Source organism: Petromyzon marinus, chromosome 55 (genome assembly GCF_048934315.1).
Source record: "Petromyzon marinus isolate PM22_M1 ecotype Great Lakes invasive population chromosome 55, UKy_Petmar_22M1.pri1.0, whole genome shotgun sequence".
Taxonomy (NCBI): domain Eukaryota; kingdom Metazoa; phylum Chordata; class Hyperoartia; order Petromyzontiformes; family Petromyzontidae; genus Petromyzon; species Petromyzon marinus.
The window spans coordinates 14,561,132-14,588,863 of NC_133721.1; the positions used below are offsets into that span (position 1 = coordinate 14,561,132).

Genomic DNA, 27,732 nt, shown 5'->3' on the forward strand with positions numbered 1-27,732 from the left:
TGGCTGTCCACCACTTACATTATCATTGGCTGCTGACATTTGGGCTACGCCCATTTCAAACCCTAATAAACAGTTTGCCTTGGAAGCTAACCCCCCTTTTCCTGAAGACGACTGCTTGTGTTGCGATCGAAACGTCGTAGTTTCTTGTAATTTTTTGTTATTTTCTTTGAACCTATCTATGTGGCTTTACCGAAAGACACAAGAATATCCCCCATATAGCCTTAACAGACGGCTGGGGCAAGTGCTGTTAGCGAGCACCTTTGAAGGCCGGCACAGCACACAAGGGGGTGGGTGGCCAGCACCACGCCCGGCCGCCTTTGTCTCCAGAGTGGCGATGTTTACACATCCCACCAGGTACTCATTTGAGGCTGAGTCGACCTGGGGAGGCCCAGGACTGTTTCAGGTATTCGTCACTAGTGTTGGCCGTGAGCAGGAATCGACTCGGGTCACTGAGTTCATAGCGCAGCGCGTTAACTGCTACAGTACCCACTAAACACGCATGCACACATGTGTGTGTTACCTTCTCTCCCTTGGTGAGTGGCTGTGGTGGAGTCTCCACCAGCCGAGAGAACCCTTTGGGTCCCGGAAACCCAACATCTCCCTGAGGGCACCATCATCAACAAGACCGACGCCGTCATCATCAATAATATCATCAGTAACAACGTCATCACTATCAGTAGCAGCGAGATGAGCTGCTGATGTAATCCTAACAGCGGCTTTTGGAAAGACAACGAATGGTCACCGCATCGCGCGCTTTTGGATGCGTTTGTGCGACCTTCCGGAATACTCTTCTTTCCGATATTAGGAAGCCACTGGAGCTGTTCACTTTTAAATCTAGATTAAAAACGAATTTGTTAGTTTGTCGTCCTTTCCCCGCACCTCCAATTAGCAGTTGGCTACGTACAGTGCGAAAGAAGTTCAATATACATACATACGAGGCGGTGTCTGTGTGCGTGCCGTACCACATCTCCACGCTCCCCTCTCAGCCCAGGGACATTGTCTCCCTGCACAACCACGTACATGGCCAAAATCACCTCTCTATCACCGTCATCCCACAGCGACCCTCACACACACACAGCAACGCTAACCCAACCTCCACTGCCCACACCCACCATCTAACCCCACCGGTGTGTCTGACCCAACTCACCGGGTCTCCTGGGGCACCGGGGCGTCCTGCAGAGCCCTGGGGGCAGACACATACACGTGTAAATACACGTGTACAGACATCTATGTAGCCGATACTGCCTTCAAGGGCCAGCGTTGAAGACCGGCACGGCGTGCAATTGGCTACGGCTCCAATACACAGTGCCACTACCGCTTCGGCGACAGCTCCTCCACAGTGCCACTGACCTCTCAGCTACAGCTCCTCCACACAGTGCCACTAACCCCCCCCTCCGACTACAGCTCCTCTACACAGCACCACTAGCGCCTCAGCAACAGCTACCTCTAGAGTGCCACTACCCCCTTTGTTACAGCTCCCCCACACATTACCACTACCCCCTCAACTACAGCACCGCCACACAGTGCTACTACCCCCTCAGCTACAGCACCTTCATACAGAGCCACTACCCCCTCGGTTACAGCTCCTCCACACAGAATGCGTCGTAATATTTTCCCCGCTTTATCATCTGCGGCGCCACCACCCCCATTCCTCCACCGCCCCCTGCCGCCCCAACTCCTCGATTAGGTTAGCCCCCAAAACTTGTGCAATGTCGGTTCACAGGGGTTTGTTGTGGAGTCTCGGGGCGCCCTCACCGGGGGCCCGTCGCGTCCCGGCGTCCCGGGCGGGCCCTGGCGGCCGGGGTTCCCGGCCGGGCCCTGCATCGCGGTTGAGAAGGGTGAGGGGGGGGGTAGTGGGGGGTAATGGAGATTGGGTGAGGGGGGGAAACGCCCAGAGATCGCCGCGTTAGCCGCTGTCAGGGACCCCGGCGGCTCCAAGTCTGCCCAGCGTGTTCCGAAAAGTCCGAACATTGCGCCCACGATGTGAATTAAATGTTCCAAGATCCCAAACACCCCCCCCCCCCACACACACATTATGTAAACAAGCTATGCACCTCCGATTACCACGGTTGGCTATCTACGGTACAAAAGTAAAAATTGCATGTATACATACTGTGACGTCAAGTCCATACACACCCATGGGCCACAAAGGTCCCTCGTGTAGCCAACACAGGCTGTGGGGGCAAGTGCTGTTAGTAGCAAGTAGCAACTATTAGGCCGGCACGGCGCACGAGGGGTAGGTGTGACTGTCTATGTCACCCTTGTGCTCGATGTACATGCAGTCTGTTCTCCTATAATACGTGTTTTCATAACGCGAATTGGATATAACGCGATTAATGTATAAGGGAACACATTTTTTATAACATGGATGCGAATTGGATATAACGCGATCGAGTGAACAAAACTACAGGAATAGGCGGTTTTATGGCTGCCTCGGCGTCGCATCGCACAAGGCATTCAGATGCTGCTGGATGACTCTAGATGCTACCCACGCACCTCAGTATTTGTATGGCCTGCGTACGTGTCTCACGTGTTATCGCAAACTGTGCTTTACCCTAAATTATTTATTATAACGCGATTTTTCCACAACGCGATATTCTTCAACTACCACGTTCATAGGAGAAGAGACTCTACATACGTTGAACTTCTTTCGCGCCGTACGTAGCCAACCGTGCTAGGCACCACTCATTCACCGCTGATCTCGGCCATGGCCGGAAATCGACCCTGGGACATCAGGTATATTAGCGCAGTGCACTAACCACTGTGCCACATGGGTCGCACACACATAGTTAACGATGGTATCAAAACAGTTTCTCTGACGAGAGACTGGGGCGATGAGAGTGACTATTGCACTGTGATGGTGTCGGTCATGCTGTTGCTAACGTGAGATGCGATAACGTGGGGTGGTCTGTGGGGGGCTCCAGGTAAGTGGCGGGCTCCCTGTCCTGCATTACCTGCTCGCCATCGCTCCCAGGAAATCCAGAATCACCCTGCGGGATCCAATAACACGCACACACACAGAGGTGAAAAACAGGTGACACACACAGAGGTGAAAAACACACATTGCACACACAGGTGACAAACACACAGAGGTGATGCACACAGGTAACACAGACACAGGTGATACACGGAGGTAACACACAGACAGGTGATACACACAGGTAACACACACACAGGTGATATACACAGGTAACACACACAGAGGTGATACACACAGGTAACACACAGGTAACACACACAGAGGTGATACACACAGGTAACACACAGAGGTGATACACAGAGGCGACACACACATACAGGTGACACACTCAGAGGTAACATACACAGGTAACACACACACTGGTGTGCAAGTGACACACACACACAGGTAACACACACACACACACACAGGTAACACACACACAGAGGTAACACACACACACACAGGTAACACACACACAGGTGATACACATAGATGATACACACAGAGGTGTGACACAAACAGGTGACACACACACAGGTTACACACAGAGGTGATGCACACAGGTAACACACACACAAGTGAAACACAAAGGTGTCACACAAACAGGTGACACACACACAGGTTACACACAGAGAGATAAAACACACAGGTGACACACACAGAGATAAAACACACACAGGTGACACACACATAGGTGACACACACAGGTGACACACAGAGATAAAACACACACAGGTGACACACACACACCAGTGCCACACACACAGGTGACACACACATACACACAGGTAACATTCAAGGACTCGGGATGGTAGGTTTGGGGTCCATACCGGGGGTCCGATCAGACCCGGCGGGATTGAAGTTGTGTCCCCTTTGATCCCCTTTGCTCCAGGGAACCCCTGCGGATGGGAGAGACAGCGACCCCCAATGAGGAATATCTTATTGATAGGTGAACCTATAAAACTATTTTTGGCTTTACCAGGTAAGGCCCACTGACCTTTCTAGCTCTTTTTCAGAAGTGACCGGTCTACAAATGATAGCTCAACGAAGTGTATTATCACGTAGAAATTTATACCAGCCAAATAATCTAAATGCACATTAATTTAAAAAGTTGAGGGAAAAACCGGAGGACCCAGAGTAAAATCCACACGACCGCGGGGAGAGACACGCAAACTTCAAATATTCCGCAGGCGTCAGGGTCGAGATCGAACCCACGACCTCCTGTATACCAGGCGAGGTGGTTAACATCTCGCCACCATGGTGAGAGTGGGGGGCAGGTATCATATGATGGACAGGCTGGGGGGGTGGAGTGGCGTGGGAGGACTCACCGGGAATCCCGGCTGTCCCGGTTGCCCAGGCCCCCCGCCCAGGCCGGGGTCGCCCCGCGGCCCCCGGGGGCCCCCAGACCCTGGGGGGCCCCGCTTCCCCAGCTCCCCAGGCAAACCCTGCGCAACCAGAGAGCACATCGCCACCTCCTCCATCACCACCTCCTCCATTATCCATTACCTTCTCCATCACTACCACCTCCATCACCTCCTTCCTTGTGATGTCAAATTATAATGCAACGCCGCACTGCGCCGGCTCGCTCTTGAAGAGAGGTGATGACTCAGAGGCGCCAGGAGGAGGAGCCACAGATGAGTGGCAAGGCAGCAGTAGCAGCCACTTGGTGAGCAGATGGCACTGCCAGCAATTTCCCATCCTCTGTCGTCCTCTCTATATGTTAAGGTGTTTGTGGCTGATTGATGAGTGGTAGAAAAGCGGAGCACCCGGAGAAAACCGCACATGCAAGGGGGGAAGCGCTCTATCCCGTATAGACGGCACAGGGGGATTCCACATATTTGCTGTACCGCCTTCTCCTGGCGAGCCAGGGTACGGCTCCTCCTCGATGCCCATGGGGAGTTTCATACCATCTGTGTGTGATCCACCAACCCTCGCTGCTGCCTCCACAGTGCTGGATCACATGCGTGGTGATCGTAATGATGATACAGATGAGGTTGGTGAAGTGGCGATGACAGCACTGGTGAAGGTGGTGAAGGTGATGAATGATGGTGGTAATGGTGGTATTGATGACAATGTGGATGCAAATTGGTTGATGCTGACGATGACGAGACAGCGATGAAGTTTACGTGAACCTCCTCACCGGGGTCCCATCTCCTCCCATGAAACCCGGCACCCCCGGGGATCCCTGCGCACAGGGGAGCAAGGGATGCGGCACTCAGCAAGTGGGTCCAGGCACGACGAGCGATGACAAGACAGCCCCCGGCCTGTTAACTCCCCACCTTCTCTACTCAGTGCCCGCGTCCAAAACGAGCTCCACTCTGCGGGGAGTTCAACAGCAGTCGTCGTACGTCCTGCTCATGGGAACGTGGAGTTTCCACCGTTGGCTGTGCGGAGATGTGAACATGAGATGGAGTACCGATGCCTCTCAATGTGGCGGCTCCGCAGACGAGCCCAATGAACGCAGGGAGAGCATCACGGGCCGTGTGGAGTAACCGGGGGCAACGTTGGCTCCGATCGTTGCAACTGTTCAGCCAACAGAGCCTCACCGAGTCTCAAGACTCCTTGTCAGGAGGGTCAAATGCGTTGCTAGCAGCAGTAGGCGATGTTTGCTGCTGTTGCTGCTGTGTGATTCCAAATGAGTCACTTGCAGGGTCTTGTTCAACATTGGGATGCTGTTTTGGCCAACACCAGTTCCACTGTGTGTGTGGATTTAGCTACAAAGAACAGGGGGAGAGAGAACTACAAACTCGACCACAGAGAGGCACCCGAGTCGGGAATTGAACACTGGTGCTTCTCGCTGTGAGGCGCGAGTGTCACCACTGCATCCCAGTGGCGTAGTAACGACATTATCAGCTCGGGAGGTGCAGCAATCGATCAGATGGGGCCCCAAATTTGGATTTGTCTCGCATGGTCGTACTCCCTATTCGCCCCAACCCGGGAGGACAGGTTCTGCCTACCTAGCTGGTTTCAGTGTGATTACAACGTAGAAACAAAGATGTGAAGCCAAACGTTACTGGTCTCATTAAATTAAAACGTGGAACGTAAATGAAATCATTTTCAGAAAAAAACAAAAACCGCATTTTAAATAAGTTGTTGTTCTTTAACAATTTTGTTGAAAACAATTCTCATGGTGGTTGTCAAGGTGGCCCCCCCAACTCGCAGCTTTGACCACAAGGGGGGGGGGGCAAGGCACCCCCTGCCCCCATGCTGGCTTATGCTTGTGCTGCACCCCCCTAGCCTGAGTCTTCCTCCCCCACATCCCCCTGAGGGTTTGCCTGACCAACCCCCCCCCCTTTAAACAAGGCCGAACTAGAGGATTTGATGTAGGGACACGGAGCCTTAAGGCCCCTCGCAACAAACCTGGTCCCCCTTGGGTCCCGTTGGACCCTGGCGGCCTGGGTCGCCCCTCTCTCCGGGAAATCCGCTGGACCCCGGGGGTCCCATTAGGCCGGTGGGGCCTGGGGGGCCCGAGGATCCCGGGAACCCCCGCTCCCCCTGAAGGAGGTACAGGACACAGGCTCAGCCGTGTGTGTGCACGTGTGTGTGTGTATGCACGGGTATGGGCAGTAATGTAGCGGTTTGCATGCTGCGCTACGAACCTGGCGACCAGAGTTCGATTTCCTCAACATCAGTGACGATTATCTATACCGGTCCTGGGCCTCTTCAGTTTCAAATGAGTACCTGGTGCGCCACTAGGGAGACAAAGGCGACTGGGCGTGGTGCTGGCCACCCACCCCCTCGTGTGCCGTGCCGGTCTTCATCGGTTCTCGCTAACAGCATTTGCCCCAACAGTCTGTTAAGGCTATAAGGGAGATATTTGTATTTGTACGTGGGGCAAAGTTGGTGCATTTGCCAGTCATCTCAGCCAACCCATGGGTCTGTCTCGTGGCCTCCTCCTCCTGCACCTAGCCTGGCACAGCAGCCAACCCATGGCACCTGGGTCTATCCAGCGAGCCTTCGACCCTTCTTCACCTGGCCTCAAAGTGCGCCTGGCACAGGCGCCGTGAAGACGTCACCGCCACCTAGTGGACAACGATGGGTGGTGATGTTGTATGATGTAAGTTGTGCGTGTATACGTGTGTGCCTGTTATCTGTTTAGCTGCTCTCTGCAAGAGGCGAATGTGTATTTTGTGTTGTGTATTACCGAGTTCGGTTATACTCGAGGGAGACTCCGCCTTAAACGAGTAGCTGCTGCGGCGTGTAAACATCAGCACTGGGAGGCAAACACACCCGCATATCGGTGCCGTTTCGGCATTCATGGGCGCTTGCAGCACTTGCCTCAGCAAGTGTGAACTACACGGGGAGACCTTTTCTTGAATGTCTCCACAACTCGAAGCAACTTCCGTCCCATCTCAAGCCGAGGGGGCCTACCCCCCAACCCCCGGTGACAGCTGTCCCTGTCGCGGCACGCGGTGTGCACAGCAGTGGCAGTCGCAAGTGGCGTTACTGGGCCTTTGGGGGGGGGGGGGCGAGGTGGCTGCATCAGTGTCGTCAGTGATGTGGCGAGTCTGTCCCGTGGACTGGATCTAGATCTGTGGGGGGCTGGGTCCCTGGGTGGGTGCGGCTCCCTCCTCCTCACCCGGCTGCCTTCCTCTCGAGGGCACGGGCAGCGATCATCAGGTGGCTGCTGCTGCTAAACACACACAAAGACAAAGATAGCCCGTACAGCCTTTAACAGTCTGTTGGGGCAAGTGCTGTTACCGAGTAGCACCTATGGAGGCCTAAACAGCGCACGAAGGGGTGGGTGGCCAGCGCCACGCCCGCGTCTCCAAAGTAGCGACGTCGTACACACCACTCAGCCCCCCCACATAGAGTCACAGACACACAAGACGTCGTACACACCACTCAGCCCCCCACATAGAGTCACAGACACACAAGACGTTGTACACACCACTCAGCCCCCCACAGAGTCACAGACACACAAGACGTCGTACACACCACTCAGCCCCCCACATAGAGTCACAGACACACAAGACGTTGTACACACCACTCAGCCCCCCACAGAGTCACAGACACACAAGACGTCGTACACACCACTCAGCCCCCCACATAGTCACAGACACACAAGACGTTGTACACACCACTCAGCCCCCCACAGAGTCACAGACACACAAGACGTCGTACACACCACTCAGCCCCCCCCCCCCCCCACATAGAGTCACAGACACACAAGACGTCGTACACACCACTCAGCCCCCCCCACATAGAGTCACAGACACACAAGACGTCGTACACACCACTCAGCCCCCCACAGTCACAGACACACAAGACGTCGTACACACAACTCAGCCCCCCCCCCCCCCCACATAGAGTCACAGACACACAAGACGTCGTACACACCACTCAGCCCCCCCACATAGAGTCACAGACACAAGACGTTGTACACACAGTTGAGAACAGCCGCAACCACAGCGATTACACGGGCTCTCGCAGATTCAGACCCATAGAATCACAGAGAGACCCATAGAATCAGAGGCCCATAGACTCTCAGAGAGGCCCATAGACTTCCAAAGGCGCACAGACTCAGAGTAGCCCATACACGCACATAAAGGCCTATTGACTCAAGAGGTCCATACACAGAGCAACAAACTCAGAGACCCAGACTCACATAGAGACCCACAAACTCACATAGAGACCAACAGTCTCGCATAAATACCCATATACTGTACTCAAAATGTAGTATGCACATGGTCTCTAGCTGGCGTGGTGTTCATAAACTCACGGTCTCCCCAATAAAATACACCGTGTGTGGGAGGGTTGTTAACCATACTTCACCACGCTGGTCAGTCTGGTTTGAATGCGGTGCGGGGCTCAGACGCGGAATCATTGCAGTACAATAAGTCCTCGTTCAGAGCGGGAAATGCATACTTGAAAATTGCCGCGTTAAGCAAAACACGCCTGAAGCGAAAACAATTTCCCCTATAAGTAATGTAACGATACAGTTTGGCGTGACCCGGTGGACTACATACGCCACGCAATGAGTTAGCTGGACAAATAACTAAGGGTCGGGCGCCGCGTTACTGTATCATTCCGCTACTCGATCACACCGCTCAGCTGCGCAGCTCAATAAAATAGTTCGTCTGAACCGCGTTATAGCGGTGCGCGTTCCGAGTTAAATAACCGCCTTATAGCCAAAATGTGTTATAGTGTGAACGCCACACGTTAAGCGAGGACTGCCGGTGCAACCACCACAACCACCTCTCGCACTGACCAGCGCGGTGAAGTATATTGTAATAAGACAAGCAATCCATGCCCGATGACTGAGCGTGAAGGCGTTGTCTGGCCATAAGAATGTGGTGTGCAAGGGGTTAGGGGTTTTGTTTCTCCGGACTCACGGCTCCAACAGTGATGGCGAGGAGCAGAGCAATCGGCAAACTGGATGGGAAAACACAAGACAAAGATTTCCCGTATAGCCTCAACAGACTGAGGCAAGTGCTGTTAGCGAGCACTGATGAAGGCCAGCACGGGACACGAACGGGTGGTGTGGTTGCAACCATGGCCTGCCGCTTTTGCCAACCAGTGCTCGATGTTTGTGTCATGCCAGCTACTCATTTCTGGCTGAGTCGTCCTAGGGGAGGATCATTACCAGGTTCATATATTCATGGATGTTGGCCGTGAGAGAGAATCAAACTGGGACATGAAGTCATGAAAGGCACCTGACTCATCAGCCTTGTCTGCATCCCTCTACTGATGTTCATATTCTGTGGGTGCGTAAGCTACCACCACCATTCCTCGCCTCCCGCTAATGGGGAGACAAGCCCACAGTAGCCTGGGACTCACAACTTTCTAAACCTCACTGCCTATAGGCTCCCACGTCCCCTTTATTTACTCAGAAGAAGAGACACTTCCTGGTGTTTGGCAGTTTCCTGCCTCGAGTGGAGGACTCTCCACCCCTCATGGTGACTGGATCAGAACCGGCCACCGGACCTCCCTGTATTCCACAGAGGCCCCGGTGGTACCATTTCAGCTCCCGACAGAGGAATTGCAACCTCTCCTCGCAGCAAGCATTCAAACATTCCACGTGGCCAGCTGTAGTGGCTTCGTTGTTTCTCGAGGAACCTCGAGGGTTGGGGGGCGGGGCTGCAGTCTCCTGTTTTGCCAAATGGCGTTTGGCCAGAAGATACAAACTATTTTGTCGACAGGGCCTCCAGCACAAGCATAATTTCGTGTTTCCACCGTGGAATTTGGTATAATTAGTGCAAATATCTCCCGTATAGCCTTAACAGACTGTTGGGGCAATTGCTGTTAACGAGCACTTATTAAGTCCGGAACGGTACACGAGGCGGTAGATGACCAGCACATTGCCCGACCGCCTTTGTCTCCCCAGTGGCGATGTTTTTACACACTGCACCAGGTACTTATTTGAGACTGAGTCGACCTAAGAGAGGCCCAGGACTGGTTCAGATACTCGCCACTGGTGTTGGCCATGAGTGGGAACTAGAACTCGGGTCGCCGAGTTCCTAGCATAGCACGTGAACCACTACACTACCGCTCCTCACACTCCTGTACATACGCACAGACGGACAGACATACACACCCCTGACTCACACTCACTTAAGCCTCACCTCAACCTCACCACACTCTAAACTGAAACTTGACTTTTTTACTTTACCAGGTAAGGCCCACAGTGCTATACATCTCTTTTTCAGAAGCGACTTGGCCACAAATGATAGTCCAAATGAAGCGGCTTATCATGTAGAAATGTATAACAGCCAAATACTCGAAACGCATGTTGAATCTATATGTAGTGGAGTAGAAAATACACATGGGTAAATTGGCCATATACAGTACATACAAACAGTGTGGGTCATGTAAGGTCGGGCAGGTGATGAAGTCACCGGTGGCGTAAACCAGCCAAAGTAATTCATATTCTTAGTTCTTTCGGTAAAGTCACGTTGAAGGGAAACAACAAAATAATAAAGTATATATAAAACAATAAAAATTCTCACGACGTTTCGACCATAACACAAACGACCGTTTGTGTTATATAGAACCATAACACAAACGACCGTTTGTGTTATGATTGAAACGTCGTGAGGATTTTTATTGTTTTATATATATTTTCTTATTTTGTTGTTTCCCTTCAACGTGACTTTACCGAAAGAACTAAGAATATGAATTACTGCAGTCACGAAAGCTTTAAATCAAAATTTAAGCCAAAGTAATTAAGGGAGTCAAGGGACGAGGGCTGTGATTGGTCGAGACGCTGTTAGCGTTAAGTGGCGGCATCACGGAGTCTGGACCGTTGGACAGGTGCGGAGCTGGCGGGAAAATGCCAGCGAGGCACGTGGCAATTAATTAAGGCTGATTGGAAAGGGGATAAAAACTCTAGGTGATTTGGACGGCGGGAGAGTTGGCGAGAAGTGGAGACAGCAGTGGGTAGAGACAGAAGCGAAGAGTGGAAGCCCGGCAAGTGTTAGTGGAGAATAGATTGAGAGCTGAACCCAGATGACAATAGATAGCGATAGCGAGAGTTAGCGTTAGGATAGTGGAGATTACGGTATAGGTAGGTACAGGGAGAGTTAGCGACAGACAGGTCACTGTGTGTGAAGAGATAGACAGAGTCACTGTGTGTGAAGAGATAGACAAGTCACTGTGTGTGAGGAGATAGACAGGTCACTGTGTGTGAAGAGATGGACGAGTCACTGTGTGGAAGGAGATAGATATAGGATCACTGTGTGTGCGGTGAGACAAGAAGAGACTGTGTGGAGACAAGGGGTATGAGCGGACGGTGCTGAGAGGAATTCGAGTGTTCGAGTTGGCGGAGAGGAGAAATTATATTGTGCGGAACGATGGAAATAAAAGTGACGGTGAAAGAAAGGCAATTGTCGTCATAGTGAAATCCAAGCCACTACATATATGTGGAGGGAATAACTGGAGGACCCGGGGAAAAATCCACGCGATCACCGGGAGAACATACACACTTCAAATATACAGACGTCAGGGTCTGGATCGAACCCACGACCTCCTGTATTCTAGGCGAGGTAGTTGATATCTGGCCACCGTGGCGCGCCCCATCTCGCCACTCGCCCCCCACAACAACATCAAAGGCCCCATGTATATTTTTTAAGAGGCTGTTGGCGAACACATATGAAGGCCGAAACAGCGCACTAGGGGGTGGGTAATCAACACCACGCCTGGCCACCTTTGCCTCCCATGTGCTGATGCTTACACACCACACCAGCTACTCAGTTAAGGCTGCATCTACCTTTGGCATGCTCACGATCCATAGGTATCTATGTGAGTAGCGCAGTGCGCTAACCACTGCACCACCGCTCTATCCAGCATGTAACAAAGGCATCGATAACACGGGACAAGAGAAGCAGCATTAACTTCATTTGCTTCGGAAATGGTAGGCTTGTATCTCTTCCTCCTGCCATAGGAATATGTCAATTCCACAAATGGCTGTCGACGGAGCTAACCGTGAAGAAAAGCTTCGCTGAATCTCAAGACGATCTTTCAGGATGGTCCTGCACAGCAGAGACGTTTGGCTCTCTTGGTTTTAAACTGGAGACAACCCACCATCCATCCACACAGGCAGGTTCACCAACCCAACTTCTGTACGCCTACATCACACACAATGTCTGTCTCCCACCTCTCTTGCATCGCCAACTCCCTACCCATGTAACCATCTCTCTCCCTCCCACCTACCCCCCATTTACATCTCCTTTTATCCAAGACTCCCACCTCCCTTCCATTTTCCATCTACCTATCTCTTTCCCTGTCATCTCCCTCCTTCACACCTCTCCTACGCCCTCCAATCTCTCTCACTCCCTCTCATCTCTCCCCTCTTATCTCCCTGTCTCCCTTGTCATCTGCCAGCTGTTCATCTCTCTCATACCTCCCACTTTCTCATCTTTCATCTCCCCACCGCTCACTCACCAGGTGACCAGTCTCAGGTTCCGCATCCTCGGGTGCTTCGAGTGGAGTGTCGGGCTGCCCGGGGAAGGTCCCTTAAATGTACCGGCCGGTCTGTCCTGCTGCCAACCAGCCACACCACACGAAGTTTCAGTCGCGCCACACGAAGTCTCAGCCACAACACACAAAGTTCCAGCCACACCACACGAAGTCCCGGCCACGCCACACGAAGTCCCGGCCACGCCACACGAAGTCCTAGGCACACCACACGAAGTAACAGCCAAACCACACGTGTGCACTCTGCTCACTTACTTCCACTGACGCGGCCGCTGCAGTTGCTGTAACCGACCGCCTCGGAACGCGAGACAAATGAAATAATAATAATTTCCATCATCATCCTACTCCTCCTCCTGAGATCGCTCATGGCTCTTGGCTCGCATAGAAGAGTGGAGAGTCCACGCGTGCCCGTACGCGTCCCGGGCGCGCGCGCGGGCAGACGGGAGGGAGGAGGCAGAGAGGGGGGGATCAAAGTGGAACTCCTCCACTCACGCCAGAGACGGGGAAGGGGGGGATTAAAGTGAAAGCCATAACGATAATTAATCGAAGAATCGTCCTAGCTTGAGGTTAAATGTCACGTGCCACTGATGTTGGGAATATGCGTAGCGCATTGTGCTAAGCGGTGCTCCACCACTCCGTAAGAACAGTGTTACCGTCATAACAGCAAAATAACTTAACTTACGGTTCGCCTCCCTCCCATAGCTGTCCCTCCACTTAGACAATGCAAGTGATTTTACACATACCGTTAGCCACACGGGCCTGCCTTCCGGGAGTGCACAATTTCAGCAGTCGAGTGAGTTCTTGCCTATGAACACCTGTCAGGTCAACGGTACAATATTGGTTTAAGCAAGTCTGAGTGCTGATGATACACTGAATGTCGACACCGGTTCAGGATTTGTGTGCATGTACAGTCCGTTCTGCTATAACGCGTGTTTTCATAACGCGAATTTGGATATAATGCCGTGAATGTATTCGGGAACACATTTGTACAACACGGATGAGAATTGGATATATGTGATTGAGTGAATAGAACTACATTGCACCCTTCACTTCACACCGTTAATCGTTTTCTATCTTCATCCTCCACGGCTATGTTTTCTATCGCTTAGCGACTAACACTGTAACATGCGCTTTTCAGGCATTTTCACGTATTAATAAATTATATTATCAAACTAAAACACAATGATTATAAAAGAATACGTAAAAATCAACAATAATATAATAATTTATCATGAAAAATGTCAGTCATGTTGGTGCTTTCTAAATTTACTACCCCTAACCCCTTAATTCCCATTGAATCAATGATCTTTGGTTCTTTCAGTAAAGTCACGTAGGTAGAAAAATAAAATAAAAATAATATATCACGACGTTTCGATCGCAACACAAGCGGTCGTCCTCAGGCGGAAAAAAGAATCCAGCAGTGGAACTGCTGAACCAAGAGGAACACAGCGAGAGAGCTGTTACAACAACAAGAGGTTATATATGTGGCGATGGGCAAGCAGTCGGGGTCTGAGCTGGAAAGGAATTCCATCCCCGGACGCAAGCACCTCAGTTGTATTAGTGGGGGAGATTAGGGAGAGAGAGATTAGGGAGAGAGATGAGCATGAAATGAGCTTCTGTCGCCGCATAAGATTATCGTCCCCGCATATGCGCACAGCAGCAGTGTTAATGGGAGATTAGCACTATGTTGATGGTAGAGATTAGGCAGAGAGATTAGGGGGATTAGCAAGTTTATGTAATGTCTATGTGTAACACAAGCTCCTGGTTCAGCAGTTCCACTGCTGGATTATTTTTCCACCTGAGGACGACCGCTTGTGTTGCGATCGAAACGTCGTGATATATTATTTTTATTTTATTTTTCTACCTCCGTGACTTTACCGAAAGAACCAAAGAGTTTGGATTCCTGCAGTCAAGAAAGCTTCAAATCAAGATTGAATAAATGGTTATTATAACGCCATTTTTCTACAACGTGGTGTTCTTAAAGAAGGCAACTACCACATGATAGCAAAACAGACTGTATTCCACGTGCCATCTGTTGTCTGTCGCTCCGTGATTATTCTCGAACCATCCATCGTCTCGTGCAGCCGTGACGCGTCCTGCCCAGGACCACTACTCACTTCCTTCAACAGGCACGAGGATGCTGCTGTTGCCTCTGACGCGCGGGTATCTTCCACTCCACGTGCTCCTCTCTCTCTCTCAGTGCAAAATCCCAAACCAGCACCTCCCCGAGCCTCTCTGTGCAGTGTTCAGGTCACGTTCCATATCATACATGGTCATTTCACCACACATCACCATTGACCATCCATCACATATCACCATCAACTCTCCATCATCATCCACCACGCATCACCATCCACTCTCCATCACCATCCACTCTCCATCACTATCCACTCTCCATCAACATCCACTCTCCATCAACATCCACTCTCTATCACCATCCACCACACATCACCACCCACCATGCATCACCATCCACTCTCCATCACTATCCACTCTCCATCAACATCCACTCTCCATCACCATCCACCACACATCACCACCCACCATGCATCACCATCCACTCTCCATCATAATCAGTTATGTTCTCGCGTCAACGCAATATGCAAAATGTTCATCCAGGGTCGTCCCTAGGGGGCGGGGGTGCGAGGCCGGGGGCAAACCCCACCGCGTGGGTCTCCCGACGCCGTCAAACGAAACCCGAAGTATTACATCTGACAGCGTGGCATTGAAGTGTGGGGCTTTGATGGTCGCTCTGATTCACCGTAAGCCTCGGGACGGCTCTGTGTTCACGAGGTGCACACCAATGTCGGCGTCTGTCAATGTCCGTGTTTCAGCACCACATCTCGCAGCGGTAGAAGCGGCAGTGAGGAGTGCGACCCTGCCACGTGGGTAGCCACGTGCCTTGAGTCGCGCCACGGTTTGTTCGCCACGATATCCGACGTTTCGCTACACGTGCCGGGAGCGTCTTGGGGAGCCGCGCAGAACATCGGCACTTTACCCTCTCATTCTCGCGGTCCTGGAAAATAACGTCAGACCGTAGGTACGATTTGGCGTGAACGGTTGCGCGGGGTTGGACGCGTGTGTTCGGAATGATGGAGTAGGGCTCATTGCCGAGACAAGCATTGCAGCGGTCTCCACGATTGCCGACGAGCGAGGGGAAGAGAAGACCTAAGGCCAGGTGGCTCCACTGTTCTCCGTGTCAGGGTCTCCATGCGAGTCTCTGGGCGAAGTAATGACACTCACGCCTCACAGCAAGAATGCCCTGGGTTCGATTCCTGACTCGGGTGCCTTTCTCTGTGGAGTTTGTATGTTGCCCCCCCTGGTCTGCATGAGTTTCCTCTGGGTTCTACAGTTTACTCCAATAGTTAACCGAACACACAAACAGTGGGACTGATATTGGCCAAATCACACCCCAATGGTGAACAATTCCCGGCAAATGACTAAATTGGGATCGCACAGCAGCAGCAACAACATCGCCACTGCACCTTTATTGCAAAAAACAAACTAGGCAAGATCCTCCTGAAAAGGTGTCTTGGGACTTGGCGTGGCTTTCTCGGGTCAAACGTGAATTAATCTTCCCCACAAGCTCTCAAACTCTCATTCGCCCCCTTCTTTACCATCATGGTCAGCGCCCTCGTCAAAGCTCGTTTTGTCACGGCCGCTATCAGCAACAGCAGTATTATATAACTGCGCGTGAGTCCGTGCGTGTGCTGGGCTGGTTGGTGATTGTTGTTATTGTGGTGGTGGTTGTTGGGTTAACGCACGGTCGGTATTTACTCTGCACATGTCACGAGCGGCCTACAAGCCGGGTCAGGTTCCGCGAGGCAGCTCAGCGTGGTGAGGAGCCTCTCCGGGCTGAGCTGCGGTGCGGCCGCGATGCTGCCAGGCGGCATTCCGCGGCGTGGCCAGGATCCAGCTGCTCCCGCTCTACCCGCCGCGCCGCCACACGCCAGGCTCAGCCACTGCCACAGCCGCTCCTCCTCTCTGGGCCACCTCGTTGTGTCTTCTCTCGTGGGCCACTCCGCTCTTCCTCCGGCCACCTTGCTGTTCACCAGCTCATCTGGTCTTCTCTCATGGGCCACTGCTTCAGGCCACTTAGCCTCCTCTCATGGGCCACCTGGCCTTCTCTCATGGGCAACTCTGCTCTGGGCCACCTGGTCTTCTCTCATGGGCCACTCTGCTCTGGGCCACCTGGCCTCCTCTCATGGGCCACCTGGCCTCTCTCATGGGCCACTCTGCTCTGGGCCACCTAGCCTTCTCTCATGGGCCACTCTGCTCCGGGCCACCTGGCCTTTTCTTATGGGCCACTCAGATTCTCTATGCGTGGGTTTGCCACCGGGCACTGAGCCTGGGGCTATCGTGCTCTGACCCCGTGCTCATATCGCGCGATACACCCAGAGTGAGTGAGTTGCCACTTTTGTGGAAAGGAGCCGTGCTGTTGATGAAATAAATCCGCCGCTGGCAAATACTTGACGCATGATAAATGGGAGGGGAGAAGTGTTCACGGTGCAGCCATGCGGTCCGGGCTATGGCTGAGATTCGGTTTGTTTTACACAGCTGCTGAGCACAGGACCACAGGCCCCAAAAGTCAAACGGCCAGCAACAAACAGGGCTATTAACGTCGTAATAGGAATAGTGGTGGGTGATGATGTGTGGTGGATGGTAATGGGGGCTGGATGGTGATGTGTGGTGGATGGTGATAGATGGTGGGTTTGTGGTGAATGGTGAAGTATAGGGCATGGCAGTGGTGGTGTAGGGTAGATGGCGGATGGTGATGCAGGGTGGATGGTGATGGAGAGAGGACAGTGATGTGTGGTGGATGGTAAGAGAGGGTAGACGGTCATTTATGGTGGATGGTAATGGGGGCTGGATGGAGGGTGGATAGTGATGTGTGGTGGATGGTGATGTGTGGTGGATGGTGATAGATAGTGGGTTTGTGGTGAATGGTGAAGTATAGTGCATGGCAGTGGTGGTGTAGGGTAGATGGTGGATGGTGATGTGTGGTGGATGGTGATTTGTGGTGGATGATGATGCAGGGTGGATAGTGATGTGTGGTGGATGGTGATTTGTGGTAGATGGTGATTTGTGGTGGATGTTGAATGATGATGCAGGGTGGATGGTGATTTGTGGTAGATGGCGATTTGTGGTGGATGTTGAATGATGATGCAGGGTGGATAGTGATGTGTGGTGGATGGTGATTTGTGGTGGATGTTGATTTGTGGTGGATGTTGAATGATGATGCAGGGTGGATAGTGATGTGTGGTGGATAGTGATGTGTGGTGGATGGTGATTTGTAGTGGATATTGAATGATGATGCAGGGTGGATAGTGATGTGTGGTGGATAGTGATGTGTGGTGGATAGTGATTTGTGGTAGATGTTGATTTGTGGTGGATGTTGAATGATGATGCAGGGTGGATGGTGATTTGTGGTAGATGTTGATTTGTGGTGGATGTTGAATGATGATGCAGGGTGGATAGTGATGTGTGGTGGATAGTGATTTGTGGTAGATGTTGATTTGTGGTGGATGTTGAATGATGATGCAGGGTGGATGGTGATTTGTGGTAGATGTTGATTTGTGGTGGATGTTGAATGATGATGCAGGGTGGATAGTGATGTGTGGTGGATGGTGATTTGTGGTGGATGTTGAATGATGATGCAGGGTGGATAGTGATGTGTGGTGGATAGTGATGTGTGGTAGATGTTGAATGATGCAGGGTGGATAGTGATGTGTGGTGGATGGTGATTTGTGGTAGATGTTGAATGATGATGCAGGGTGGATGAGGATGGGCCCAGCGCCTGATCAATTCCGAGTTGGCAGGGAACGCCACCGTCTCGTCTCTCCTAACTCCAGCGTTTCCTTTCTCTTGTTTAGCTCTTTTTTTGTTTCATTTTGTTATCTTATCCTCCTTTTATTGCTCTTCTGTGTGAATGCTTGACAATCTTTGTAACGTTTTTATTTTTTGTTATTTTATTATTTTCTACATGCGGGCCTGGCCCGACGAAGCGATTGTGGCTCTCCGGGCTTCTCTGCGCTGCCCCTCGTCGTTACACCCGTCTGCGTGCTGCCTGCGTGCTGCTGGTGTGCTGCCTGCGTGCTGCTGGTGTGCTGCTAGTGTGCTGCCTGCGTGCTGTCCACCTGCTGCCTGCGTGCTGCCTGCGTGCTGTCCACCTGCTGCCTGCGTGCTGCCTGCGTGCTGCTGGTGTGCTGCTCGTGTGCTGCCTGCGTGCTGCTGGTGTGCTGCCTGCGTGCTGTCCACCTGCTGCCTGCATGCTGCCTGCGTGCTGTCCACCTGCTGCCAGCGTGCTGTCCACCTGCTGCCTGCGTGCTGCTGGTGTGCTGCTTGCGTGCTGTCCACCTGCTGCCTGCGTGCTGTCCACCTGCTGCCTGCGTGCTGCCTGCGTGCTGTCCACCTGCTGCCTGCGTGCTGCTGGTGTGCTGCCTGCGTGCTGTCAACCTGCTGCCTGCGTGCTGCCCGCGTGCTGCTGGTTTGCTGTCTGTGGCTGGTTGCAATCTGGCTGCAGCTCTGCTTTGGTGCTGCCTGACCGTGGCAATTGGGTTCCTGCTCGTCTCGCCGTGGCTGTGCTGTTGACACGTCCACCCCCAGCATCTCCTCTCCTTCCTCCAATCATATCCCCCCAGCCGCTGTCCCTCATCCTCTCTCGCCACTCTGCTCCTTAGCCACTGCTGTGGTGGTTTCTTCAACTCTCTCCCTCATCAACACTTACAATCCCTCCCTCTCCTCCCTTCCCTCCTCCCCTCCTTCACTCCTTTTACTTTTCCTGTACCTCTGCCTTTCAGGATGAGCTGAATTGGTGCTGCCTCAACCCCCTCCGTGTTTTGCCCTTCCAGCCGTTCTGGGCCTTTGGTCCATGGCAGGATATGCTATGTTGGGGCAAGTGCAGTTAGCGAGCACATATGAAGGCCGGCACAGTACATGAGGGGGCGGGTGGCCAGTACCACACCCGACCACCTTTGTCTCCTCAGTGGCGATGTTTTATACACGTGTAATGAGCGACTTCAGTGACACGTTGTGTCGAGGGTACTATTTATTTCACATACGGGCACAACACAGGCCAACTCTATCTTATTTCTTTTCCGAGTACAACACTTAGATGTTAGCGTCCCTATAGGCTACACACATGGTCGATCATCCGGCGTGGTTCCACCCGTCCTCGCCGCTGGTTGACGGCGTGCCGAGGAGGGTGATGGATCTCGGCAGGAGATCTGCCACGTGGCCGGACGACGGAGAGAGATGACGGCGAGCAGCGACGCAGTCCGGACCCAAGACTCCACACCCCGACCACGAGTCCTCCTCTGCCCCCGCTTATATTGACGCAGGCGCGGCTAGGCTCCGCCTCCAGCCACGCCCTCTCGTGGAACCTTCCCGCAGGTTCTCGAAGTATCTCGGACAGCCCCACCCCTTACCTTTGGCCCAGATACCTCTTCCTTTGGGATTGGATGATGTTTTAGTGGTGCCCGTAGCTGTGCTTCCTTTTTCCAACCAGCAGGTGTCATCATATCATTACATCACCCCCCCCCCCCCCCCCGTAATAACAAAAACAACACAGGCAAACTCTATCTTTTTCCTTTTCCCAAACTTGTTTGAACCCTAGAGGTCAAACATCTGTAGCGGCGTAGGTCTCTTCTCCCTCTCCCTTCTCGAGGCGTGTATGTGTGGGTGGCGTGCGGTGCACACCCTCAGTTGGTCACAGGAGGCACCGTCTTTCCTTTCTTATGTTCACGCCATCGACTCCGGCCCCCTCTCTCACGACCATGCTGCCGTGCGGCCCAGCCCGGACACAACTCTGCACGCATTGCACCGACGGCGTCGACCAAGACAGCCAACTACTGTTTGGCCGTGCAATGATCGGGCAAAGGCGGCAGCGACGAAGGCGGCGACGACAACAGCGATGATGAGACGAGTCCACTTACAGAACCGGCAGTCCGGAGCTCTTGCTGTCCGCTGCTTAAATTCTCCTTGGCACGGCTTGGCTAGGGTTAGGGTTATTAGGGTTAGGGTTATTAGGGTTATTAGGGTTAGGGGTTAGGGGTTAGGGTTAGGGTTAGGGTTGGGTTAGGGTTAGGGCTTAGGGTTAGGGTTAGGGATAAGGGTTAGGGTTTTGGGTTATGGGTTAGGGTTAGGGGTTAGGGATTAGGGTTAGGGTTTAGGGTTTTAGGATTAGGGTTTTAGGGTTTTAGGGTTAGGGTTATTAGGGTTAGGGTTGTTAGGGTTGTTAGGGTTAGGTTTAGGGTTATGGTTATTAGGGTTAGGGGTTAGGGTTAGGTTTAGGGTTAGGGTTTAGGGGTTAGGGTTAGGGTTAGGGGTTAGGGTTTTAGGGTTAGGGTTTTAGGGTTAGGGTTATTAGGGTTAGGGTTAGGTTTAGGGTTATGTTCTTTGGTTCTTTCGGTAAAGTCACGTAGAATGAGAATGAAATAATAAATTGAAGGCCACTTGTGTTGTGGCCGAAACGTCGTGATAATTTTATTTGATCAATTTATTATTTTATTCTCATTCTACGTGACTTTACCGAAATAACCAAAGAAGATTAATCCTTGCAGTCACGAAAGCTTTACATCGAAATTTAGGATTATGGTTATTAGGGTTAGGGGTTTGGGTTAGGGTTAGGTTTAGGGGTTAGGGGTTAGGGTTAGGGGTTGGGGTTAGGGGTTAAGGTTAGGGTTTAGGGTTTAGGGTTAGGGTTTAAGGTTAGGGTTTAGGGTTAGGGTTAGGTTAGGGTTTGGGTTTAGGGTTAGGGGTTAGGCGTTAGGGTTAGGGGTTAGGGTTAGGGTTTACCCTTAGTATCCTATATATTACGTTAAAAAGTGGGGAATTTGATCCGTGAAAATTTCGAATATAAAAAAGTTAATCGGCATACTAACCTATGCTGTTTTTGGCCAAAATTGGCCAAACTTTCACAGCTTTATTTTTAAACAAAAGTTAATTCCTCCATTGTATTTATCCTTAGTATGCTATATATTAGATTAAAATTGGAAAATTTCACTATGAAATGTTCACGTCCCAAACAGAAAATCGGCATACTAACCTACGCAGTTTTTGGCTAAAATTGGGTTAGAGTTGGGGTTAGGGGTTAGGGTTAAGTGTTAGGATTAGGCTTAAAATTTGGTGGTCAGGGTAGGGGTTAGGGTTTAGGGTTAGGGGTTAGGGTAGGGTTAGGGTAGGGTTAGCGGTTAGGGGTTAGGGTTCATTTGGATTCGGGTTTGGGATAGGGTTAGGAGTTAAGGTTAATTTGTAGGGTTAGAGGGTTATGGTTAGGAGTTAGCGTTCGGGGTTAGGGGTTAAGGTTAGCTGTTATGGTTAGCTGTTAGGGTTATGGGTAGGGTTAGAGGTTAGGCGTTAGCGGTTAAGGTTAGCGGTTAGGGTTAGGGTTTAAGGTTAGGGGTTAGGCACATCTGGCAAAAACATTGCCAAGCTGCAGCGTGTACAAAATTCTTTGGCAGGCGTCATGACGGGTACTGCAAAATCCGACCATGTTTGTCCAGTGCTCACTGAACTGCATTGGCTTCCTGTTCCCGAACTCATTCATTATAAGGTTGCATTCATTACATACAAAGCGCTTGCCACAAATGAACCACAATACCTTGCTGGTATCATCAAAGAGCATAAACGCTCATGCAAACTCTGGTCATCCTCGCAGCAGCTTTTGGCTAGTCATCGAATAAAGACGGTCGCTGCATTGCACGTTTTCAGATGTACTTCTGCAACCATCTGGAATGTTCTTTCTTCTGATATTAGGAATTCACTGGAGCTACGCATTTTTTAAATCAAGATTGAAAATACATTTTCTTGAGAACTGCTTTTGTGCTTAGTTTGTTGTCCTTCCCCCGCAACTCCAATGAGCATGGTTGGCTATGTAAGGTGTGAAAGAAGTTCAACATATACACCATCATGGACACTCGCTAAATAATCTAACTATCATGGACACTCGCTAAATAAACAAAATATCATGGACACTCGCTAAATAACCTAACCATCATGGACACTCGCTAAATAACCTAACCATCATGGACACTCTCTAAATAACCTAACCATCATGGACACTCGCTAAATAACCTCACCATCATGGACACTCGCTAAATAACCTAACCATCATGGACACTCGCTAAATAACCTAACCATCATGGACACTCGCTAAATAACCTCACCATCATGGACACTCGCGAAATAACCTAACCATCATGGACACTCGCTAAACAACTTAACCAACATGGTGCTGTATCGCCACCGTGTGGTCACATGGTACAACTGCCGCTGTAACAGCAGCAGTGGCCACTGTGCGGTGTCTTCACGGCTTCATTGCAGCCAACCGCGCTTGGCGCTAACGCCAGGACACCGCAGCACCAGCGACTCACAACTGCGGGGAATGCGCGGGTGACGCCTGACAGCGGCAACTGCTGGCCTACTGTGTTGGCCTGTACTGCACATGTCCACCACATAGCAGACTGAACCACTAATTGAATTTTGATTTAAAGCTTTCGTGACTGCAGTAATTGATATTCTTAGCTCTTTATTTTATTGTTTCCCTTCAACGTGACTTTACCGAAAGAGCTAAGAACACTTATTGAATGTTTGTGGTACTGCACTTGTCCACCAGAGGGCACACGTAACACGTCAAGCGCCGGTAATTAAAAAATGAACTATCTGGCCGATTTGCACTGCAATTCTTTATTTCTTCACGGATTAGTAACAAACTAATGCATTGAAGCCACGGGACCATGGGGAGAAAATGCAAACTACAAATATACAGCAAATTTGAGGGACGTGGTTGAACCTACGACCTCCTGTATACCATGCCAGGTTGATACATTCTTGCCACTGAATTCTTTCGTTTACGTTAGGCTTACTATTGATGTATGAAACAAAAACTGTTAAATTAAACGTACTACGTCGTTTTTAGCCAAAATTGGCCAAATATTCGCGTAATTTTAAAATAAGAAGCGCATTCTTACAAAATAAAATTGGGTGATTATATATATAAAAAAAAATTCTCGACAAAAAAATCGACAATTGAATTAGGGATAGGTTTAGCTTTAGGGGTTATGAAGTGTCCCGCGTCAACGAACTGGTGGCGCTGGACACCCTTTCCGGTCACTGCCCGGGGTAATAAGTACCTACTGGTTGGGGTCGAGTCTTTCACCCGCTGGCCCATGGCCTGGCCCCTCCCCAACCAGTCGGCGGCGGCCGTTGCGGAGGCCTTTCTCCAGGGTTATGTCCTGGATAAGGGCGCCCCGGAACGGCTGTTGACCGACCAGGGAAATCACTTTTTATCTGTCCTTCTGCAAGAGGTCTGCAACCTGTTAGGTACCCAGAAGTTGCACACTTCCCCCTACCACCCGCAGACCGATGGTATGGTCGAGCATCTGCACCGGACGATCACCTCTATGTCGTGCCATCAAGTGGATGAGGCGCAGCTTGACTGGGACCTCCGCACGGCCGGGGTTCTGGCCGCGTACCGATTGGCACCTCACGCAGCCACGGCATATTCACCCTTCTACCTGATGTACGGCAGGGATGTTGACCCCCCCATGGACGTGCAACTGCAGGTCAAACCAGCCGCGTCGCGGTCGAAACTGTCCGACCACATTCGGTTCAACATACAGAAGTTGAATTTTGATTTAAAGCTTTCGTGACTGCAGGGATTCATATTCTTGGTTCTATTATGTATATTTATATATAAAACGTAGAAGGGAAACAATTAAATTAATAAAATATATAAAAACAATTGTTTTAATATATATTTTATTATTTCCCTCTACGTGACTTTACCGAAAGAACCAAGAATATCCAGAAGTTGGTCGAGGAACGGGAAGCCGGAAGGGAAAACTCCGGGGCGAGGCAACGGGCGAGTGAACGTCTGCACAACGGCCGCGTATCCACACACACATGGTCTGTGGGGGACAAGGCATGGTTACACTGCCCCCAAGTATCCTTGGCGACGTCGTCTAAATTTGCCCAAACCCTGGCGGGGTCCGGTGGACATTGTTCGGGGGGTTTCGGGACCAGTGAGTTCGGGTTGCGTGCGGGCGGCGCTCATGGTTTGTTCACCCGTCACGTCTGAAACCCTACATCACGCCACTCACTGTCACCTCACGTTCATCTCGCCATAGGGTTGAGGTGGCTATATGAGCATTAAAGATTATGGTAAGGGCTATAGGTTCTACACAAGTCACGTTTTTTTTCCCCTCGTGTGGGCAAATGCACAACTACAGTACATAGTTGAGGGTTTTCCACGGTTTAACTTGATTCCTGTGTCATGGTCAAATCTTGTAATCAAAATTTAATATACTTCCTGTTGTCCAATCAATTCTAAATTTTGCACACGTACTCAGATCCCGTGGCAATGCATGCCTGTATCAAAATCGGAATTAATTCGCTACTTTAAAGCAATTTTAATTTTGTATGGACGCCTTATTATTTATATATATTTGTGTAGATCCTAAACTCTCGAATCGCGTCGCCCGAAAAGCAGGCGCGAGGTGCCTCAGCCGCGCACGCGCCGCGTGAACGACTTCCGGAAGTAATCAATGAATTAAAACTCTTTGGTTCTTTCGGTGAGGTAACGTAGATAGACAACATAATAGAATAAGAGACAACACGCGAGTCGGCGTTGATGTGGGAGCAGGCGCCGCATCATTGACGCACTTCTCGACCGTGAGTTAAACGAAGTTGTTAATAAAACCGTTGTTTAAAAAAAACTTTTTAAAGGAGTTTATTTATTCGCCTGCACACTCTACAAGGTAAGTGGCACACAGTAGTAGTATCGTAAGCACCGAGCAGGAGAGGCCAGGTGGTTAACGAGAGGCGTGACAGACGGCTAAAGGATGATTGATAGGAAGGCGCGTGCGGAGCGAGGCGTGGTCACGTGGGGGGAGATTGATGGCGGGGAGCGTCGTAGACAGTGGGGGGGGACGCCCCACGCCGTCTCGCGCTGGGCACGCGGGCCACGAGGCTGTCGCGGTGGCTCGGCTGGGCACCGCGTGGAGGACGCCGTGGTTCTTGTTGCCTCGTTGAATTCGTCTTCAAGTACCGATCACCAGCTGGTGCATGTGGCTTAGCAGCTCGTCAAGGTGAACTACCAGCTGGTTCATGTGGCTTAGCAGCTCGTCAAGGTGGACTACCAGCTGGTCCATGTGGCTTAGCAGCTCGTCAAGGTGGACTACCAGCTGGTCCATGTGGCTTAGCAGCTCGTCAAGGTGGACTACCAGCTGGTCCATGTGGCTTAGCAGCTCGTCAAGGTGGACTACCAGCTGGTCCATGTGGCTTAGCAGCTCGTCAAGGTGGACTACCAGCTGGTCCATGTCGCTTAGCAGCTCGTCAAGGTGGACTACCAGCTGGTCCATGTGGCTTAGCAGCTCGTCAAGGTGGACTACCAGCTGGTCCATGTGGCTTACCAGCTCAAGTTGGACTACCAGCTGGTCCTTGTGGCTTACCAGCTCCTCAAGGTGGACTGCCAGCTGGTCCATGTGGCTTAGCAGTTCGTCAAGGTGGACTACCAGCTAGTCCATGTGGCTTACCAGCTCAAGTTGGACTACCAGCTGGTCCTTGTGGCTTACCAGCTCCTCAAGGTGGACTACCAGCTGGTCCATGTGGATTCCCAGCTCCTCAAAGTGGACTACCAGCTTCTCAAGGTGGACTACCAGCTGGTCCATGTGGATTCCCAGCTCCTCAAGGTGGACTACCAGCTGGTCCTTGTGGCTTACCAGCTCCTCAAGGTGGACTACCAGCTGGTTCATGTGGATTCCCAGCTCCTCAAGGTGGACTACCAGCTGGTCCATGTGGATTCCCAGCTCCTCAAGGTGGACTACCAGCTGGTTCATGTGGATTCCCAGCTCCTCAAGGTGAGTTACCAGCTCATTCGGTGTAATTTTTTGTCAAACACAAAGTTACAAGGCCTGTCTTGTGTTTAGAGTTAGTAATAGCTAGACACGGAGACCATCGCTTTTTAAGTATAACATTTAAGCTATTTTAAACGCAAAATCCTCAGATTGTTTTTCATTGTAATGAGGCGAGGAGGAAGAGGGATGAAGTTTAACATCGTGCGTAAATCTTGATTTGAAGCTTTCGTGACTGCGTCAACACGTGTTTTGATTGTGGCCTGTGTGGTGATTATCGGCAGCCTGTGCGTAGTTTAGGCGAGTCCGTGCTCGTTGAATATTGATTTTTTTACGAGGTGCAAAGTTGACAATTTGTCAATACAAAAGAGGGTTAGGGTTTGGGTTAGGGTTAAGGGTTAGGGCTTAGGGGTTAGGGTTATAGGGTTAGGATTATAGGGTTAGGGTTATAGGGTTAGGGTTGGGGGTTAGGTTTTTGGGTTAGGGTTAGGAGTTAGTTTATAGGGTTAGGGGTTAGGGTTTAGGGTTGGAGGTTAGGGTTAGGGGTTAGGGTTGGGGGTTAGGGTTAGGGGTTAGGGTTAGAACTTAGGGTTATGGTTAGGGGTTAGGTTTAGGGTTAAGGGTTAGGGGTTAGGAGTTAGGGTTAGAGGGTTGGTTAGGGTTAGGGGTTAAAGTGTTAGAGGGTTAGGGGATGAGGGTTAGGGTGTTAGAGGGTTAGGGGGTGAGGGTTAGGGGGTGAGGGTTAGGGGGTTAGGGTTAGGGGGTTAGGGTTATCGGGTTAGGGGTTAGAGGGTTAGTTAGGCTTAGGGGTTAGGGGGTTAGAGGGTTGGGGTTTAGGGGGTTAGGGTTAGAGGGTTAGGGGATAGGGTTTAGGTTAGGGTTAGGGGTTAGGGTTTAGGGTTAGAGCAAGGGTCAGGAGTTAGGCTTAGAGGGTGAGGGTTAGAGGGTTAAGATTAGGGGGTTCGGGTTAGAGGGTTATGGTTAGAGGGTTAGTGTTAGGGG

General features: G+C 51.2%; 1 protein-coding gene across 2 annotated transcripts in view; it reads right to left on the reverse strand.

The window, feature by feature from the left end:
- LOC116954477 (uncharacterized) overlaps window positions 1–13,793 on the reverse strand; it is a 57,282-nt gene extending 43,489 nt beyond the window's left edge. Inside the window, exons 1-13 of one of the 2 annotated variants that reach the window (XM_076052414.1) lie at window positions 13,133–13,793; window positions 12,845–12,942; window positions 9,298–9,337; window positions 7,542–7,595; window positions 6,323–6,457; window positions 5,103–5,147; window positions 4,291–4,407; window positions 3,793–3,861; window positions 2,955–2,990; window positions 1,756–1,818; window positions 1,148–1,183; window positions 963–1,004; window positions 521–601 (exon numbers count right to left, since the gene is read on the reverse strand). In XM_076052414.1, the coding sequence (XP_075908529.1) occupies window positions 521–601; window positions 963–1,004; window positions 1,148–1,183; window positions 1,756–1,818; window positions 2,955–2,990; window positions 3,793–3,861; window positions 4,291–4,407; window positions 5,103–5,147; window positions 6,323–6,457; window positions 7,542–7,595; window positions 9,298–9,337; window positions 12,845–12,870 (744 nt within the window). In that variant the 5' untranslated portion in view covers window positions 12,871–12,942; window positions 13,133–13,793. The other variant, XM_076052415.1, reaches the window with a different exon arrangement.
- Window positions 13,794–27,732: the final 13,939 nt, after the last annotated feature.